General features: G+C 33.0%; 1 protein-coding gene and 1 long non-coding RNA gene across 3 annotated transcripts; one reads left to right on the top strand and one right to left on the bottom strand.

Moving 5' to 3' along the window:
- Window positions 1-308: 308 nt before the first annotated feature.
- Window positions 309-1334, bottom strand: LOC145612433 (uncharacterized). 2 transcript variants are annotated; one of them, XR_014106604.1, is made up of 3 exons: window positions 979-1334; window positions 757-862; window positions 309-551 (listed from the first exon to the last, which is right to left on the bottom strand). It is a non-coding gene; the product is annotated as an uncharacterized LOC145612433 (long non-coding RNA). The 2 variants fall into 2 exon arrangements; XR_014106606.1 differs by having other exon boundaries at window positions 777-862.
- An 11352-nt stretch (window positions 1335-12686) lies between these two features.
- Window positions 12687-15115, top strand: LOC145624923 (protein FAR1-RELATED SEQUENCE 5-like). Its single transcript, XM_081678009.1, has 3 exons — window positions 12687-12883; window positions 13014-14999; window positions 15100-15115. Exons 1-3 carry the CDS (start codon window positions 12687-12689, stop codon window positions 15113-15115), a joined length of 2199 nt encoding a protein of 732 aa, XP_081534135.1.
- The last annotated feature ends 4173 nt before the right edge of the window (window positions 15116-19288 follow it).

The raw sequence follows: 19288 nt of genomic DNA, 5'->3' as shown, positions 1-19288 counted from the left end.
ACGGGTCTCTATCTCAGGGGTTTGTTTGATAAAGAGACATGTTCATCAAAGGGGGTCTGTTATTTAGGACAATGAGACCCATTGTAAGTGATAACGGGGTTGTTACGTAAGTCATGAAATTAACATTTTAGAAGAATAAAAGACCCGTTATTTGAGATAAGGGGTCTATTTAGTGGTATCAAACAAACCTATTATGTCAAACAACGGGTCTCTTTGTTCTCTAACTTTTTTAAATAAATAAATATTTTTTATTTTTCATTTTGGCAGGTTCACATTTGAATTTTGAAAATTTTGTTTGAATTGCAATATAAAAATTGGTAGATATATCATACGCATTAGATGGTAAGTTACAACCACAAAAAAATAGCTATGGATTAAAATAAAATTGATGTGATACAAAAAAATAAAAAAATAAAATCCAATGGAAATTTGCAACTGAAAATTGAATTTACATTAATTTACAATTATAATTACATCAATATATAAATACTTGAATACTCCATTTTGTATCTCCTTTGTTGGAAAATTTCGTGTGACAAAATCAAGCAAATCTGACAAAAACAAAAGACAAATTAGTAAGTTAAGCTTATTGAAATTGATATACATAATAGTTCTGTAACTACTCTACTCTTATATTTGGTGATAAACAAAAGTAAGACAAATTAAAAAGCTAATTATTAATTATGTAGCATTCATTCCGTCAGAATACACTACACTATAGCCAAAACACTACTCCGTAATAAACATCATAATTACCTAGTTCAGCATAAAAAGACATGAATACAACAACAATCTCCGCAAAACCTCCATTAATCAACCAATTCAGAGATATGTCCCAGAAGGCGATATCTATTAAAAAGGACTACAACCAAAACGAAGATGGAAGTAGGTGTAGTTAAACACATTCAATAATAATAATAATAATAATAATAATAATAATAATAATAATAATAATAATAACAATTATATATAGATTACCTAAATTTTGATCGGAAGTTAGGTCATTAGTTGAACAACAATTCCTCATAATTTGTAGAACTATTAACATATGAGTTTAACTTGGCGACTTCTCAAACTTGTGAAAAATGGGAGGATATTGAGGGGAGAGAAAGAGCCCCTATTTATCATATTTAGAGTAAATACAGTGTTTTATTTTCAATGGAGAAAGGTATTTTCTCAAAAAAAAAATCAATAGAGAAAGGAAGAGGAAGTTACGGCGATTTCATCAAGAGAGGATGAGGGTTTCAATTTTGGGTTGGGCTTGGGCGGAGGTATTGAAGAGAGTGAATATGTGAATGAGGTTGAAGGGAAACAAATAATTATGTACTCCATATAATAAAAAGAAAAAAGTACAATACCAAATAAAAAGGGTCGTACACTCGTACTGCAATTAGAAGAGTAAAGGTAAGAGACCCTTAAAATAGAGAACGGGTCTGCAATCTCTCTTTTTTATTTCTTAACACACATAAGAGACCCGTTATAATTAATATTGGATCTCTTACATCAATCAGACCAGTTAGTTAAATAATGGGTCTCTTATTGGGGGTCTTTTTTTGCAAGTTTTGTAGTAGTGTAAGAAAAAAGGAAACCCAAAGGAGTATGTGGAACTCATGTGAATGGCAAGATGCTAGTCCAAAAGATAATGCGTGAAGGGTATTATTGGACTACCATGAATAAGGACTGTTATCACTATGTGAAAAGATGTCCTAAATGCCAAATATACGCCAACTTACAACATGTTCCTCCATCACTCCTTTACACCTACACTTCACCATGGCCACTATTAACATGGAGAATAGATATTATTGGAAAGATTACTCCTCCTGGACATGAGGATATGAATACATCCCATTATTATTTTACAAAATGGGTTGAAGAAGTATTATATGCAAAACTCACAACAAATCATGTAGCACTCTTTATCGAAAGAAACATCATATGTTGATATGGAGTCCCACATGAAATGATAAGTGACAATGAAACTCACTTTCAAGCAGAATGTGAAGAATTGCTACAAAAGTATGGCATTCAACACCATCATTCCTCCCTATATAGGCCTCAAGCAAATGGTGTGGTAGAAGCAGCCAATAAAAATTTAAAGACTATCATCGAGAAAATGACGGAAAATTACAAAGATTGGCCTGACAAACTCCACTTTTCTCTTTAGGGTTATCGCACGTCGATTCGCTCATCAACAGGAAATACGTCACTTCTTAGTTTATGGAATGGATGTCATACAACCTGTAGAGCTAGAAATACCTTCCTTACGCATTGCATTGGAAAGTAAACTCGGTGAAGTTGAATGGACTAGAGCAAGATATGAAGAACTAATTCTACTTGATGAAAAGTGACTAGAAACTCTACACCATACTCAATGCTACCAAACTTGTATGGCTAGGCACTTTAATAAGAAGGTCAAGGCACTACTACAAAAATAGCCAAAGAGACCCGTCCAAATATGCCTTAGAGACCTCTTTTGGACGGGTCTCTATCCCAGAGGTCTGTTTGTTAAACAGACCTCTTTGTTAGAGGGGTCTGTTTCTAAGAAAGAAGTAACCCGTTGTCAGGGAAAGGTGGTATGTTAGAGTAATGATTTAATGAACAATTTAAGTAGTGAAAGAGACCCTTCATTAAAGAAATGGGGTCTCTTTGTTAGGATAAATACTAACCTGTCATCAAAGAAATGGGGTCTCTTAGCCTCTTTATTATATTAAAAAAAAATCGACGATCCCCATAATAAATTTACAATGAATAAATAAATATTAATAATTAATTAATATAAATTTTCTAAAAAATAATTATAATTTCCATTTTTATTTACAATTATATAGTAAAGTTTTACACAAATAATAAAAGGAAAAAAAAAAGAATTTACAATCAGTCAATCAGATGAAACACGCCTTGTTTAAAAAAAATAAAAAATAAATATAAAAAAAACGCCTCGAACATTGTAGCAGAATAGTAGGCTAGTAGCATCTTCCATGGTAACTTCAAGCTTTGATATTTAATTATTCCAACCTTAGTCATTTGCTCGGCGATGGGATCTCGAATGTATCATCCATGGGCTCCAATTGACACCTAGCAACTAATAAACAAATTAAGATGTTTACAAATTAACCAGAAGTTTGAGAATAATCAATCAAAATTTCAAGATCAATATATTCAGCACATGTAGATCTAAATAAAGGCTAAACAGTAGCATAGTGTTGATGCAAATTTGGATCCTAAATCGAGCTAAATTAAATAGCAATTTTTTATTTTTATAGAATTACAAGTATGTGCATGCAACAAGCCAACAATACACAACATATATGGTAGAAATTAAGAGTAGATGAAGTCAGAGATTTGATGAGTACCTAAGTTGGAGAACCAGACATGCAAGCAAGAGTATACCGCACAAGATCAAAAAATTTCGCTAATTTTTTATTTAGTAAATTAAAGATACAGAGTGGGTTCAATAAGAATGCAAAAATTAATAGCCTAGAACCATTGATTAAGAAGAAAGAAAATAAAAGAGAGTACCATTATTCTTACTTGCAAAGCTTCAAAGGATGAAAGAAGAAATTGAAAAACGGCGGCTATCAAAAGAGGGGAGGAGAATTTTTGTTTAGGGAGTTGAGGTTAGGGTTTTGAGGAGAGAGAATAACATATAAAGATGAGTATTTGGGAGAACAAGATGGAAGACAAATCATCTCTATCTTATGTGAAAATAGTAATACGTATAAGACCCAAGATTGAAAACGGATCTCTTTGCTCATTATATTATTTCTCTAATCGACATTGTGGGCCCTAATATTTTTAAGAGACCCGTTAAGTTTCACAACAGGTCTTTGATCTCGTACTAATAATCATAAGAGACCCGTTATCAATAATATTGGATCTCTTACATCAAACAAACCCGTTAGTAAAATAAAGGGTCTATTATTAAGGGTCTCTTTGGCTATTTTTGTAGTAGTGAGGCAAGAAATATCAAAGTAGGAGACTTGGTGTTAAAATCATTAAGGAAGAATGTTCTAGACCCAAGAGGCAAATTTAGGCCTTATTGGTCTGGACCATACATTGTCAAAACCATGCATTCTATCAGGAGGTGCTGCAAAATTAACTGACATGGATGGTAATGAATTTTCAAACATGATAAATCTTGACCAACTTAAGAAGTACTACCCATAATTACTTGAGTAGGATACTCAAGAGAGCAACGTTTGGCCTGATTCCTTAGGAACAGATACGTAGGGAACCCTTTATAGGGTGCAGCCACTTTAATTCTCACAAAATTCGATTCTCCAGCAACTGAACAGTTGGCGTGCAAAGATTAAGCTCAGCGCGACACAACTCCACAATCACACAGCGACAAACTTCAGCGTTTTGCGACAATTATTTTGGATGGCTACAAAGTCCGAATCGAAGCGCCAGGTGTTCCGCATTAATCTGGGCAAATTTCAGTGTTTTCCTGAAATTTTCGACTTCCGTACTCGAATAATTTTCAGAATAATTCAAGTTGTTTTCATTGCTTTAATTTAATAAGAATTTTAAATGTAAAAATTTAATTTAATTTTTTAAAAAAGCTGAAATTTCATTAATAAAATAAAGTAAAAATTACATTATTGATGGAATTTTAAATAAAGCTTAAAAATAACATTAACTTAAAATTAAATTTGTCTAATAAATTGAAAGAAAAGCAATACTCTAATCTATCTTCTCCTTCCGAGCTCTCTTCCAATTCTTTTCTGCTTCCTCTTCATCATCCATTACTTTCGCTAATAAGCATCCCTTTGAAGACCTACATTTAATCTTGGTGTCAATAGTTTCTCCAATAGCCATTACACCATGTTTCTTTTCAACCCACACTTTCTTTTCTGTAGAGTCAGCTTTTCTTTTCTCTTTTCCTCTAGAACTCTTCTTTTTAGGCATGGCAGGGGTCTTGAATTCAACTTTTTCACCCAGACGCTCCTTAGGAGGTATTTTCTTGTCCCCTAAGTGGTCTTTCACATTGGTCTTATTCAGTTTTCGAGCTTTGTCCTTGTCCTTCTAAGATCGACCAAGTAACCATTGCTTCACATCCCTGCACAATGAAGGAGGAACCTTTTGGGTAACAACTTCCCATAAAGGTCTAGCAGACCAATAATCATCAAATCTTTCTACATCCAGTGAAACAGGAAATTCATAAGGACGATGAAGATCACCAGACGGAACAGTTTGAGCTAGACCATATTGTCTCCTCACCGTGGAAGGATAATAAAAAGTCAACTTTGACAAACTAGGAAGACGGCAGAAAGGTTGGCTATTGACATCAACCATCTTCTCAATTTTCCACCAAGGGACGACCCACTTGATGGAAAAGTCGCAAGATTCAAAAATCCTACTCCACTCTCGGCGGCCCATCTTTATGGAAAAACGTTTCTTCCATCTCACAAAGCAGTTTGGCGTATAGTTATCAATCTTGTCAGGAGGACTAATTACTTCAAGCCTTTCCATTAGCCACATCTGTAAAAATTCAAATTCAAATAAAAGTTATTACTATACAAAGTTAAATATTTTTTATTTCTATAATTAAAAGTATTGATTTTCTACCTGTAATAATATTGGAGAACCTTGAAGAGGTGCTTATGGATCCTTTTTTAGTGCATCTAAACCAAGCATGGTTTCTCCAACAATCAAAGGCATTGGATTTCTTCCCGATTCAATCTGTTCCATGACGGGTGCTGAAATAGCTTGGCCCTCGTTAATATTACCGCTAGTAAGAAGATATTGATTTAACATGCAAAAGAAGAAGGCTCTTCTCCTATAAACATGAAAAGATTCGGAGCGTGGTATAATAAAATAAAAGCGTGCAAATTCTTTCAAATTAACAATGTTTCCATGCACAATATTCTTCAAATCCGAAACGCTCAAAATCTTTTTAATAATAATCAAAATCACCTTAGCGCCATGCGACAGAAATCACGCAGCGCGTGACGTTTGTCGCATCGCGACAGCACTGTCGCATCGCGCTAGACAAGATTCTGTCGTGCCAGCCTTGTTCGCTACATAAACCAAATTTTTCTTGACTACGATTCAGTTATGTACTATGATTTTACCGTTCTAACCTTTCTTTTCAGAAAATTAGACAAATTCGACTTCATTGTAAAAAATTTTGTAAAATTTTTCTTTACTACAACTCAGTTTTGTACTGCGATTTTTTCTTTTGGGGGAGAAATTCGGAAACCCTCCATAGATAATAAAAATGACGGAAGTTTTTGTGCAAAATTAGTCATAATTTTTCACTTGCATGCATAAAACGCAAAATAAAAATGCACTGCTGAAAATAAACATAAAATCGTATATATATACAAGTGTCTGAGTCAAATAAGCAAAGTCCTATAAAGTCAAAATAAAAACAAATGCAAGTACATCTATGATGGCGGACCTAGCAAATGAGGAGGAACATCAAACATATCAAAAAAATGTACAATCTGAGGAGTCAAACCCTCGCTCGTAGCCTAATCAGAAGGAGCCAGAATCGAGAGAGTAAGGCCAGCCCATCCAGGCTCACCCTGCTGCTGCACTCCTAAATGCTGAGGCTGTTGTGGCTGCTACGACAACGAGCCAACCTCATACGTCCCACCAACCACCAAAGGCTCTTTTCCAATTCTTGTCCGCTTCCTCTTCATCATCCACCACTTTAGCTGGTAAGCACCCTTTGGAAGATCTAAACTCAATCTTAGTGTTGATGGTTTCTCCAATAGCCATTACACCATGCTTCTTTTCAACCCTCACTTTCTTTTTCTATAGAGTCAGCTTTTCTTTTCTCTTTACCTTTAGTAGAACACTTCTTCTTAGGCATAACAGGAGTCTTGAATTTAACTCTTTCACCCAAACACTACTTAGGAGGAATTTTCTTATCCCCTAGGCGGTCTTTCACATTAGTCTTACTCAGCTTCCGAGCTTTGTTCTTGTCCTTTTGAGATATACCAAGTAGTCATTGCTTCATATCCCTAGACAAGGAAGGTGGGACCTTTTCGGTAACTAATTCCCATAAAGGTATAGCACAACAATAATCATAAAATCTCTCTACATCCTGTGAAAAAGGAAATTCATAGGGATGACGAAGATCACCCGAGGGAACAGTTTGAGCAAGACCATTGAACTAGGAGAGTATATTACAAGTGATCCTCTTACACCAGTTGTCAAGCCCGGGGGTGGTATTCGTCCTATATCTGTAGGTACTATATGGCGGCGTCTGGTTTCGAAGGTAGGTGATGTTATGGTTGGCCAGTCTCTAGCTATGTAGTTACTTTGATGGTCTTCAATTTGGTGTTAGGGTTTCTTCAGGTGATGAGGTAATTCTTCATGATGTGAATCGGTTGATTGAGGATTGTGCATCTGAGGTTGGTCTTTTTATGTCATTGGTGGATTTTAAAAATGCCTTCAATCTTGTTGATCGTACGGTCATGTTGCGTGAAGTCTGTCGTCGTTTTCCGGGCGTTTTGCGATGGGTTGAATTCGGCTATTCAAATCCTGCCAGGTTTTATTATGGAGACCAATCCTTATGGTCGTGTGACTTGTGTCAGGCTGTGCAGTAGGATGATCCCCTTTGTCCTCTATTTTTTCTTTGGTTTTACAGCCCATGGTTTGTAATATTAGAGATGCTTTTGACTTATGTCTTCAGGCGTGGTATTTAGATGGCGGCACAATTATTGGTAACACTTTGGTGGTGGGAAAGGTTCTACAGTTGATTATGGAGGAAGGGCCTCGATTTGGGTTACATCTCAATGTGGAAAAAACTGAAGTTTTTTTTGCCTTTAATAGACCCTCGAAGTAGGCTTGTGGGTGTATTTCTGCCTAATATTGCTCGACCTTCTCATGGTGTTAAGTTGCTAGGTGGTCTCGCTAGTTCTGGTCCTAGTTTTGGAGGTGACCTTATGCTGCACAGGGTGTCCAAGACCATTGCTCTAATGGATAGGGTTGCTAAGCACGATGATCGGCAGTGTGTGTTGTTGTTGCTTAGGGCATGTACCGGAGTTTCTAAACTCTACTTTGCCTTGAGTACTTGTCCCCCTAGTACTTTTAAGGTGGCTCAGCGCACTTTTGACGAGGATCTTCGATCTTCCTTGGAGCGTATCGTTACTGCTTCGGGACTTGTGTTTGGCGATTGGCAGTGGCGCCTTGCCACCTTACCATTTGCGTTTGGCGGACTTGGTGTTTATTCTACAGGTGATGTTCGTCATTACGCTTTTCTTGCCTCTCGGTTACAGTTTGCGTGCTGGGTTGCAGACAAAGCTTCTCTGGCATGCTGGAACTTATGGCCTTAGTCGAGCGTTCACGGATGCGTTGCGTTTGTTTAATGGCACGGTTAGGTCTGACGTTTTGAGTAATCCTAGTGAGGTCGCTGCCCATAAAATCATGAAGAAATTAGCAGATATATATTTCACAAAGGTTACCGCATTGAAGGCGTCATTTGAAGTGCACCTACGTTAAACCATGTGTGAATATGCTGGGCACTCATAGGAAGTGGGAATTAACATATACGATAAGAGACAAATAAAGTAGGGAGCCGCCAACAAGTTTTAAGGATTTTGTAAACACGGATCATAAAAGGCAACCACGATTAAGGGACGACGAAAGGAAACTACAATTGACCCGTAAAGGTTACACCCTATTCATAATCCATGAGATTCACTAGTGGAAAAAAGGTCATCCGTAACGGGCAAAAACTGCCTATGCGGCCGTTACGGATGGCCTTTCTTATTCGTAACGGGCACCGTCCATTACGAATAATAGGTGATTCGTAACGGAACTCGTTATGAATAACGGGTTATTTGTAACGGGCAGGTTCTGCCCGTTACAAATATTGTGAATTTACAATTTAATTATCAATATTTCAAGGGAAACCAAAATTAACTAACAGGAACAAGCTTTTGATTATAGTAGTAATCAAGTTTAATAAAATGCTCTAGTTATTAACAATGCAAGTTACTCTTTTCTCTTTTCTTGAAATTCTCCCCCAAATTGTTTAATGAAATGTCGGATACAAGGAATGGAGTAGGAAGTATTTGTGTTGTGTGCTTGTTGCCCTGTGGGTTTTATTTGTTACTTGTTAGTTGTTACTGTGACTACAACCTATTTCTGGTCTCTAGCTTCCCATCTCAATTTTTCATACTCGAAATCCGCCCTTTCATTCTCTTGGCATCTTACACCTACCTTTACGAATGGACAAGTCATTGTTCTATAGCTCAGCTTATAATCAGCATCAACCCATCTCCCGTTGAAAATGTCACAATCTTTTTTCTTTTCTTTTATAGGTTTCTCCATGCTATTACCAGTTAAATTAGATACAAATACCAGACTAATAATCAAGGGCGATACTTCAGGGTTATAAATGACTACTTCAGGGTGGAGTATAGGACTGATAATTGGGGTTGTCACTTCTGGAGTACGAGTGGTAATATCTGGCTCGGATATAGGACTAATAACCAGAGGCGGAACTTCTGGGCTATGGATGGCTACTTGAGGCTGGAGTATAGGACTAACAACTGGAAATGATTTTACTTTTGGAATACGGGGGGTAATATTTAGCTCGGATATAGGACTAATAACCAGAGGCGGAACTTCTAGGGGATTGGTGGTGACATTAGGCTTGATAATGGTACTAATAATCGGAGATAGAACTTCCGGGGGATAGGTGGTGGTGGTGGTGGCATTAGGCTCGATAATGGTGCTAATAATTAGTTGTGGAACAGCAATATCGACGGAAGGAGTGGTTAACTCTGATGGCACGGTGGTTTTTATGCTGGTTATTGGTTGATCTAAGATTTTAGAAAATGGGTTAAATTTAAGCAAAGCATGGTTAGTAGCTAATAAACTTGCATTTTGTTGGGTTTTGTCGATGAATAAGAGTGAAATAAGACCACCGCAAAAACAACCAACTAAGAAGAGTTTCCATGTGCCTAAGACTTGAGGTTTCTTTTCCATAACTTGAGGTTAGTCATGAGTGCTCTTATTTTTGCTCTTTTGATACTACATCAGGTAAGCCAACCTCTTAGCTTTACTTGAGTTGTTTTTAGAAATGGTTTTGTGTGAATCTGAATAAGTTATTGAGCATTTGCAATTTCACTACATTATGAAAATTGAATCGATGATGTTGAAAAGCAGACGGGCGGACTGAACTGATGCCGTGTTGATTGTCTGCATAGCTCATTTCCTTGAGTTTATCTGAGATTTTCCCTTTTTTAAATTTTTATTTCTTCATTATTTCTATTTGATTTTTAATATTTTAATCGATGAAATTGAATTCCAGACATCGGCAGGTGTTTACTGTAAATTACTATGATAGACCGTTTATTGTTTGGAAAATTAAAATAAGTGCTCAATTGTTGACTGGTAGTATATAAATGTTTCTACTTTGATACAATTTGTGCTCTAAATTTTGAATACACTCAATTTTCTAATTTAATTTGATTAATAACATAGTAAGACCTTTTGTTCTTTTAAGGGTTAATATATGGGGTTGTTTTATTGCTCTCCCTTTAATTATAAAAGTAATTGTATGTATGTGACAGTTTAGTTAGATACAATTATATGTATGTGATAGCTAGTTTAGTCATAGCATAGTTTTAGTGAAATACTGGTTTTGATTAATGTATTGAATTTATTTGTGACTAGTTTTGTTTAATAAGTGACTGAAGTTTTTCTCTTGTGAGTTTTGATGCTTATTTTCTTTTATATCCCCCAGTTTGATATTAATCATGTTGGAAGAGTTCACTTGGTCACTGTCTGAAACAAACCTTTTTTAATTTTGGCTTTTTTATGTATATATTTCTTTCCCATGCAGAATTCTATCGCAATATCAAGTGCTCAGTGTGAACTGCTACTATCCCATACAGAACTGTCAAATTTGTGAAGCGGACAAAATCGTCAAAATTTGAAGGTGGACCATTATATCAATTAACTAACTAGCTTTTTTTTAGTTATAGAGTATTATTTATTGTGAATTGTGAGAAATATTTGTAATTTACAGGTACATCAATTTAATATAATTTACAGGTACATCAATTTAATATAATTTACAAGATATCGCTTAAAGTTGGTCTTATATTGGTTAGATAGATAGTTTTTGTATTTTATAAAAGTTTATTAACATGTAATGGTCTTTACATTAAAAAAAATAAATAAATGTAGTGTACGGGTGGTGGCAGTAGAGGTATTTGCTACTGTTGCCATTTTATTTATTTTTTTATAATAAAAACACTATTTGTAACTGGCGTTAGGCTATGCCAGTTACAAAAATTACTTTATTTGTAATCGGCATAACTTAACGCCAGTTACAAATAGTATGCTTTCTAACTTGGAAAATAGCCTATTTGTAACTAGTGTTAGCTTAAGCCAGTTACGAATAGTACATTATTTGTAACTAACATTAGCCGGTTACGAATAAATTTTACTAATTGTAACGGTGACATTCGCAACCAACAATGCCAGTTACAAAAAGTCAATTTTGCCAGTTACAAATATCATTTTTTCTACTAGTGTGAGCTCCAATTAAAAAAAAATCCAGCACATGCTGGACAGCTAGCTTGCACAATTATTTTATATACTACCTCCGGTCCAAATTACTCGCAACTTTGGGGTATTATTTGTGAGATATAAAATATTCCAAAGTTGCGAGTAATTTGGACCGGAGGTAGTATATATATATATATATATATAGAAATGGGATCATGTGAGAACCTATGCATAGAATAGGAACTAGGAATTAATCTGGTGCGTTGATCTTCCTCAATCCACTGCTAACATCCCACGCGCCTTTTTCATGTTAGTAATGGCATTTTGGTAATTTTTCTACTATCCCACGCGCCTTTTTCATGTTAGTAATGGCATTTTGGTAATTTTTCTACTTTGAATGACCTCCTTTCTTTCTCTTTCTCTCTTCCTTTCATTTTCTCTCTCTTCGCATCTTCATTTTCTCTCTCTAACCTTGAGTTCTCCTGCAACTTCAGCTCTTCGATTTAGCAAATTTTTGCCCAGATTTTTCGATTTTCATCTTCAATTATTACATCGCATTCCTCAATTTTATTTCATTCATTGAGGTAATTTTGAATTATAGTTATAGTTTATTTACTTTTATTTATTGTTTGTTTATTTTGATTTCATATCTTGGCTGATTATTACGTGTTTTCCTATTTTGTGTTTTTTATCTTAATTTTTATCAATTTTTACTTATTAATTGTTCTTTGAATGATTCTATACAATTTAGTGTTTGATTTACTGTTTTATTTTTACGATTTTGGTTTTTAATTTCTATATTATGGTTTTGCACTTACGATAGATTTTGGTTTTTAATTTCTATTCTATACAACTTAGTGTTTGATTTTGGTTTTTAATTTCTATTTAGTGTAGATGTTTTTTGCATATTGTTGCTTTATTTTTTGTTGTTATTAATGAAGTTGTATTATTTGTTATTGTTTACACTTACGAAATTCATTGTAGATGTTTTCTGCATATTCTTATAACTTCATGTTTTTTAGTTTCTTCAAGTTTTTAAAATTTTTTTATTTACTTTATGCTCCGAGTCATTTACTTTTTAGTATATCTCTAATAGTTTTTATTAGCTTATTTTTTAAAAATTTTGTTTACTTTTAGTTATAGTTTATTTACTTTTATTTATTGTTTGTTTTGTTTTTCCTTCGATTCATTTACTTTTCAGGAACATGTCTGAAAGTTTAGAGCATTGTTCTTCTTCTGTCACTATTGAAGATAACAATGTAAGAATTTTCAAAACACCCACTCAACCTTCTATTTCTAAAATATATTATAATTCTGGAGGTGATAAAGAGTATATGCAAGGTTGTTCTTTGGAAAACAAACCTTTTGTTGGAATGATATTTGATACTCTTCAAGATTCATGGTATTGCCTTTTATTATAAATATGCTAATGAGTGTGGATTTAAAGTCCGTTCTATTACTACTAAATCACAAAAGAATAAGGATGATCCTACAGGTAAAGGAGTTACTGTAATTAAATATTTATTATGTAGCAAAGAAGGATATGTGACAAATAACAAGAAATCTGGTAAACAAGTTAAAGGTTCTTATTTAAAGAGAAAGACTATGAAGAGAGTTGGTTGTCCTGCTATGATAAAATTTAGGTTTTGTGCTGGTGGGAAGTATATGGTTTATTGTTTTTATGAATATCATTCTCATCCTTTTTCTACACCTATTACTAGGCAGGTTACTAAACATGAAGTTGGTTTAAATTTTGCTCATAAGAAGTTTATTTTTGACAACTCAAAGTTAAATATAGGGGTTGTTATGTCTTATAGGATAATGAAAGAACTTTGTGGTGGGTTTGAAAATGTCAGGGGCAGTAAAAATGATTTCAATAATTTTTCTAGGGATTTGAAAGTTTATATCTCTAATGCTGATGGTGCGATGTTTGTTCAGAACCTTGAACAAAAAGTGAAAACCAGTAAAGGGGGTTATTATTTAGATTATTGTGTTGATGAAAGCAGGCATATGACCCGTGTATTTTGGGCTAATGCTATTGGTAGAAGAGATTATCAATTATTTGGGGACTCTTTATCTTTTGATTCTACCTATGATACAATTAAATATTCATTGGTTTTCTGTCCTTTTACCGGTGTTGATAATCACAAGAGATGTGTTACATCTTGTGCTGCTCTATTATCTAAAGAAGACATAGATTCTTTTGTGTGGCTATTTCAAATTTTTTTGAAGTGCATGGGAAGAGAACCCTCTTGTATTATCAGTGATCAAGATCCTGCAATGGGTATTTCCATAGAAAAGGTTTTTACTAAGACTAAACATAGGCTATGTATGTGGCACATAATGAGGAAGGTACCTGAAAAAGTTGGAACTGCTTTTTGTAATGAAACTGATTTCATGAAAAAGCTAAGTGTAGTAGTTTGGGATAGAGAAATTGATCCTCACGTATTTGTTGATGGCTCGAATAGTGTAATGGAGGAGTTTGACCTTATTGATCATGAGTGGTTTGCATACATGTTCAAGATTAAACATCTTTGGATTCCTTCATATTTTAGGGACTTATTTATGGGTGGTTTACTGCGTTCTACTTTTGGGTATGAAGGAGAAAACAGTTTCTTTTGTAAATTTACAAACCCTCATGTGACTTGTGTTGAATTCTTTGTCCGTTATGAAACTGGTATTGATGCTCAAAGGCATGAACAGGATGAGTTGATCAGGCTTAATAAACTTGAGCCTCAATTGGTCACTCATTTACACTTGGAAAAGCACGCTGCTGTTGTTTATACTCGTGCCATATTTTATGATTTTCAAGAAAAATGTGAGGGATCCTGTTTTTCATGTGGTGTTGAAAGTTGTAGTTCTCTGTATGGAGATTGTGTGGAGTTTTCTGTTATTGTTTATCATGAGAAAAAGAAAAATTTTGATGTAACTTTTGACTTGGCCACATATGAGTCAAGTTGTATTTGTAGAATGTTTGAGAGTCAAGGCGTTTTATGTAGACACATTCTGTTTGTTATGAAAGGCAAGTGTATAAGTGAAATTCCCGATCCTTATATCTTAAATCGTTGGAGAAACGATGTTCTGAAGAAAACTTCTGTCACAAATGTTGTTGTGGATGATGCTTCTAAGTATGATATGAAGAAGCAATTGGTTAGTGATGTATGGTCCAAGATTTTCAGTTGTGTGACTTTAACTGACCAATCTGAGGATGATTTATCTGAGCTTATTAGGACATTATCTTCATTTGAGGAGCAGATGATATCAAAGAATAATCCTGAAAATGCACCTAGTTCAAAAGAGGTGAAAGATGCAGATATTCAGGTTTTGGTTGGGTCAAATGAAGTAGATGTAAATATCTTGCCTCCAAATCAGTCTCTTAATAAAGGTTCTGCCAGAAGTTCAAAGCAGTTGAAGAGTGTAAAAGAAATAGCTGCTGAACAAAAATCCAAGAAAGGCAGAACCTGTAGAGCTTGTGGGCAATCTGGCGTTTCCCATGACAATAGAAACTGTCCAAACAAGTAATTTTCCAGGTATTTTACTTTTAAATGTTTTCAATTTACTTTCAAATTTTATTTATTTACCTTAACCTTAACTTCATTTACTTTTTATTTTGTGCAGGTATTATTATACTTGATAACTATCCAAACAAGTAATTTTTCAGGTATTTTACTTTTAAATGTGTTCAATTTACTTTAAACTTCTATTTATTTACTTTAACCTTATCTTCATTTACATTTTATTTTGTGCAGGTATTTTTATAGTTGATAATTTTTTTTATTTTGTATTTTTTTTTTTTACTTTTCCTATTTACTTTAAGTTGTAATTTATTTACTTTACAATCTAATTTATTTACTTTAATTTCTCACAAATAAATAATGTTTATTTTTGTGAAGTTATTATAATACATGGAAATTAGAAGAAGTTTTGGAAGATCAAGATCAAGACTTAATGAACAAATTTTTTTTATTATTTTTATTATTGTAATATTTTACTACAGAACTTAAGTTCAGTTTATTTACTTTTAGCTATTATACATTAACTTTATGACAGTTTATGTTTACTTTTATATCATATGAATTGTTTGATATATATAATTCTTTATTTACAAAATTAAATATAATATCTTGTATTACTCCTTTTGTCCTAGAATAGTTTTACCATTTCCATTTTTTGTTCTAAAATACTTGTCACATTTTTCATGGAACCCGAATTTACAAGAGTATTTGAGACCCGATCTCGAATATGAATTGACGTGTAGATGACCTGATCTAAATGTAAACCATAGAATATTGACTTGGTGACTTCAACTTGATTATAAGTCGTAAAATTATTGACTTGAACCAAATTCGTCTAAAATTCTAGATTGACTTAATTCTCTAACTCGCTAATTATTTACTTTACTTGAATGTAACTTGACCTGTAATTAAACTCACCTAAACTTGTACCAAACCTAATAAGATGTAAGGCCGGTTGTAATTCACCTTAAGCATGACCTAATCTATGTTTGATCAACATAGGTCACAGTATTAATTCTTGTTCACCTAACTCGGATAGATACAACCTATTCTTACTTAATCCAAACCAAACTCGTTCTTGCTGAAATAGTGTGGTGCATGACCTTCCAAATAACAATATTTTAAAAATTTGTATTTTCTTTAGTGTGACAAAGCATTTAACTACCACCTTCACAATTTCCTCCATCCATTGATGTGGGGCATGTCAAGTAGGAGGCTTGACCGATTCTTAGTTTGGTGGGGATGGGTCTCGGTTTGGCTAGTGGTGGGGCAGGGATTGATGTATTTTAAGTTGTACCCGCCCCATCATTGCCTTAAATTACCCGTTCCACTTTGTACCCGCCCACATATATATCTTTACAAGAAAAATTATACTTTTATACTATTTAATAAAAGAATTATGTGAATTAAAATATTGTACCCGTTATGGCGTTATGGGGAAGGGGATGGGGATGGGGATGGAAAGGCCAACATCCGCTGCCCTTATAATCGAATTAATTCCCTTTACTTATAATTGAATAACATGTTTTTAAGTTGATTTTTTTTTTTTTTTTTTTTTTTTTTTTTTTTTGTATTGACTTGAATACTTTTTCCCATTTCCACCTTTACTTTAGATCCATTTTCTATTACTTTAACAATATTTTTCTTTCCTTTAAAATTGAAAACCAAATTTTAGAAAAAAAATTTTAAAACTTTTTTTCTTTTACTTTAAATATAGTTTTATTTACTTTAACACTATTTTCATTCACTTATAATCGAATAACATGTTTTGACTTGAATTTTTTTTCTTGTTTTGACTTTAATACTTTTTCCTATCTCCACCTTTACTTTAGATCCATTTTTTATTAATTTAACAATATTTTTGTTTACTTTAAAATTGAACACCATATTTCAGAAAAAAAAAATTTAAAAACTTTTTTCTTTTACTTTAAACATAGTTTTATTTACTTTAACACTATTTTCATTTACTTTGTGATTGACTTCCTCTACTTTTACATCTATTACCATTTTTGTCACAGAACAATACTAGTAATTCAACTTATGAATATAATATGTATTCCTCATACAAACAAACTACTTAAAACTACTAATATATTCTAATATCTATGATATATTCTAATATCTATGATATATTCAAATCTACTGATATCATTTACAATTGTTCAGATGCTTTCTTCTCTTCCCAATTCTCAACATTTGTAAGCAGTGTTTGTTTCATTTGATTCTTATCATTGAGAAGTAGGTCAAGCATTGTTCTTATGGGTTGGTGATTCAGTCTTGGAAATTCCTGTAAAAAAATAAAAGATTAACTTTAGTAAATAAATTATCAGATAAGTATAGAGTTCAAGGACTTCAAAATTAAGTATGCTAATTTACCTCTTTTATTGTTCCTAATCCTATCCCATTTGCACCATCATAAACCTTCATATGCAGCAGTAGACAGCTTGCTGAGAAATTATCTTCTTTTTCTTTTTGGAATGGAAGTTCAATTGTTCTCAGTTTGTAGGTCAGCATATCATTTGCTTGTGGATGCTTTCTTTTTTTAAACAATTTCGGTACTTGTATCACCTGCAATGCAATGAATATTAATATAATATGAGACATTGAAAAATGAATTTAAAGACATTTTTTTTTAACTATTGATATTTTACCGTTTCTAAGATAAAACTTTGTACAGGCTCATATTCTTCATTAGTCTCGTACAAAGTGTTGTCCAGATGATCAATTGCTTCATCTTCCATCTTCAAAGGTATATATACCTGCACAAAGGTTTGTTTTACACATATTTACTTTAAACCTGTTTTTTATTACTTTAAACATATATTGTTCTACTTTAAAAATTAATTCTGTCTTACACATTAAGTAGCATCCAAGTCCAATGATTGTGAACTGTTCCAATCAATCCATAGTTTTTACAGACTTGTTACTCCTTTTTTTCCCATGAGCATTCAAACACATTGTTAAAGCATCCTTAAAAAAAAATCCAAATATTATTTCTAATATTTATTTAATGCATAATTTTAAATTATAAAATTAAATCGGAAAACCTACCACGAACTCAAATCCAAAGAAGAATCTGATCAAGTCATTTTCAGACCTGTCTTTTTGCATTTCAATGTTATTGAGGTGGTTTAACGAAGCAGTGATCATATTACTTGATACTTTCCATTCATTGAGCAAAGCATTACAATCTTGCCTTACTATTTCAATTGAATCTATAAACCATCCAACTACTTCGCTGTAATTTTGAATTAAAATTACAGTTATACTTATGGCAAAAAATTTATATATAATGCAATATGAGTATTTGTTTTTTAGCAAGTATAAAACATATCTCTTGTTTGGAAAGTTTTCATCATCATTGATTGCTAAGTAGTCAATCACTTGGTGACATGTCAAACTCATGTTATCCATTACTTTATTGTGTTTCTTCAAGAAATCAGAAACACATATCATATCTTCCACCCCTTTCTCCTTCTCTAGTTTTCTAACTACCCTGAACCTTGAAATTTTTCCCATAAGTTGTTTTCTTTTGGTGTTTATGTCTACCAAAGCAAGAGCAGCACATATTTCTGCACGAATCACCTTTCTCCTATTTGCTAAATCAAGGTCAGAATCAAAAGTGTCTCCAGAAAAACACAGCATATGTATCATTGCAAAAACACCATAATCAAGAGTATATCTTGGTGTCTTTCACTTAAAGTTTACTTCATCAAACTCATATTCTAGTATTTCATCAGCTTTTTCATGATTAATTCTCTTCAGAAAGTTTGACATTTCCTCCACCTATAACATTTGTAAAGCAATATATAAGTAATACAAATTTATAGTATAAATTACTTTAATAAACATATTATTAACTTTAATCAGAACATCTTTTACTTTATATTTTATATTATTATTTTACAGGCAATATAATGTATACTTGTAATAGATATTCTCTTACTTTAAAAAGAATATTATTTACTTTAATCAGAACATGTTTTATTTTATATTTAATCTATTTTTTTTTTACAGATATTATAATGTATACTTTTAATACATATTCATTTACTTTAATAGTAGTCTTATTTACTTTAATAATTTACTTTTTATAAAGCAAAAAAATCTTACCAAAATAGATCAAAGAATTCTTTAGAAAGGCTTATGCCTGTCATCATACTTCCTGTTATCCAAGTATTGAATTGTCTGATTCATAAAGTTAACCACTATCAAACTATAGTGGTTACTCAGACAGATTAGAACAAAAATATTTCATTAAAATTATAGTTATTAGTCTACAAATTCAAAAT

Source organism: Chenopodium album, chromosome 3 (genome assembly GCF_948465745.1).
Source record: "Chenopodium album chromosome 3, dcCheAlbu1.1, whole genome shotgun sequence".
NCBI lineage: Eukaryota > Viridiplantae > Streptophyta > Magnoliopsida > Caryophyllales > Amaranthaceae > Chenopodium > Chenopodium album.
This window is presented reverse-complemented; position numbering and strand designations above follow the sequence as displayed.

What these genes read in the sequence shown, in the direction of transcription:
- LOC145624923 (XM_081678009.1), top strand. Translation starts at nt 12,687, where the DNA reads ATGTCTGAAAGTTTAGAGCATTGTTCTTCTTCTGTCACTATTGAAGAT. An exon ending in GATACTCTTCAAGATTCATG is followed by an intron (nt 12,884 to 13,013) that starts GTATTGCCTTTT and finishes TTTATTATGTAG; the next exon opens with CAAAGAAGGATATGTGACAA.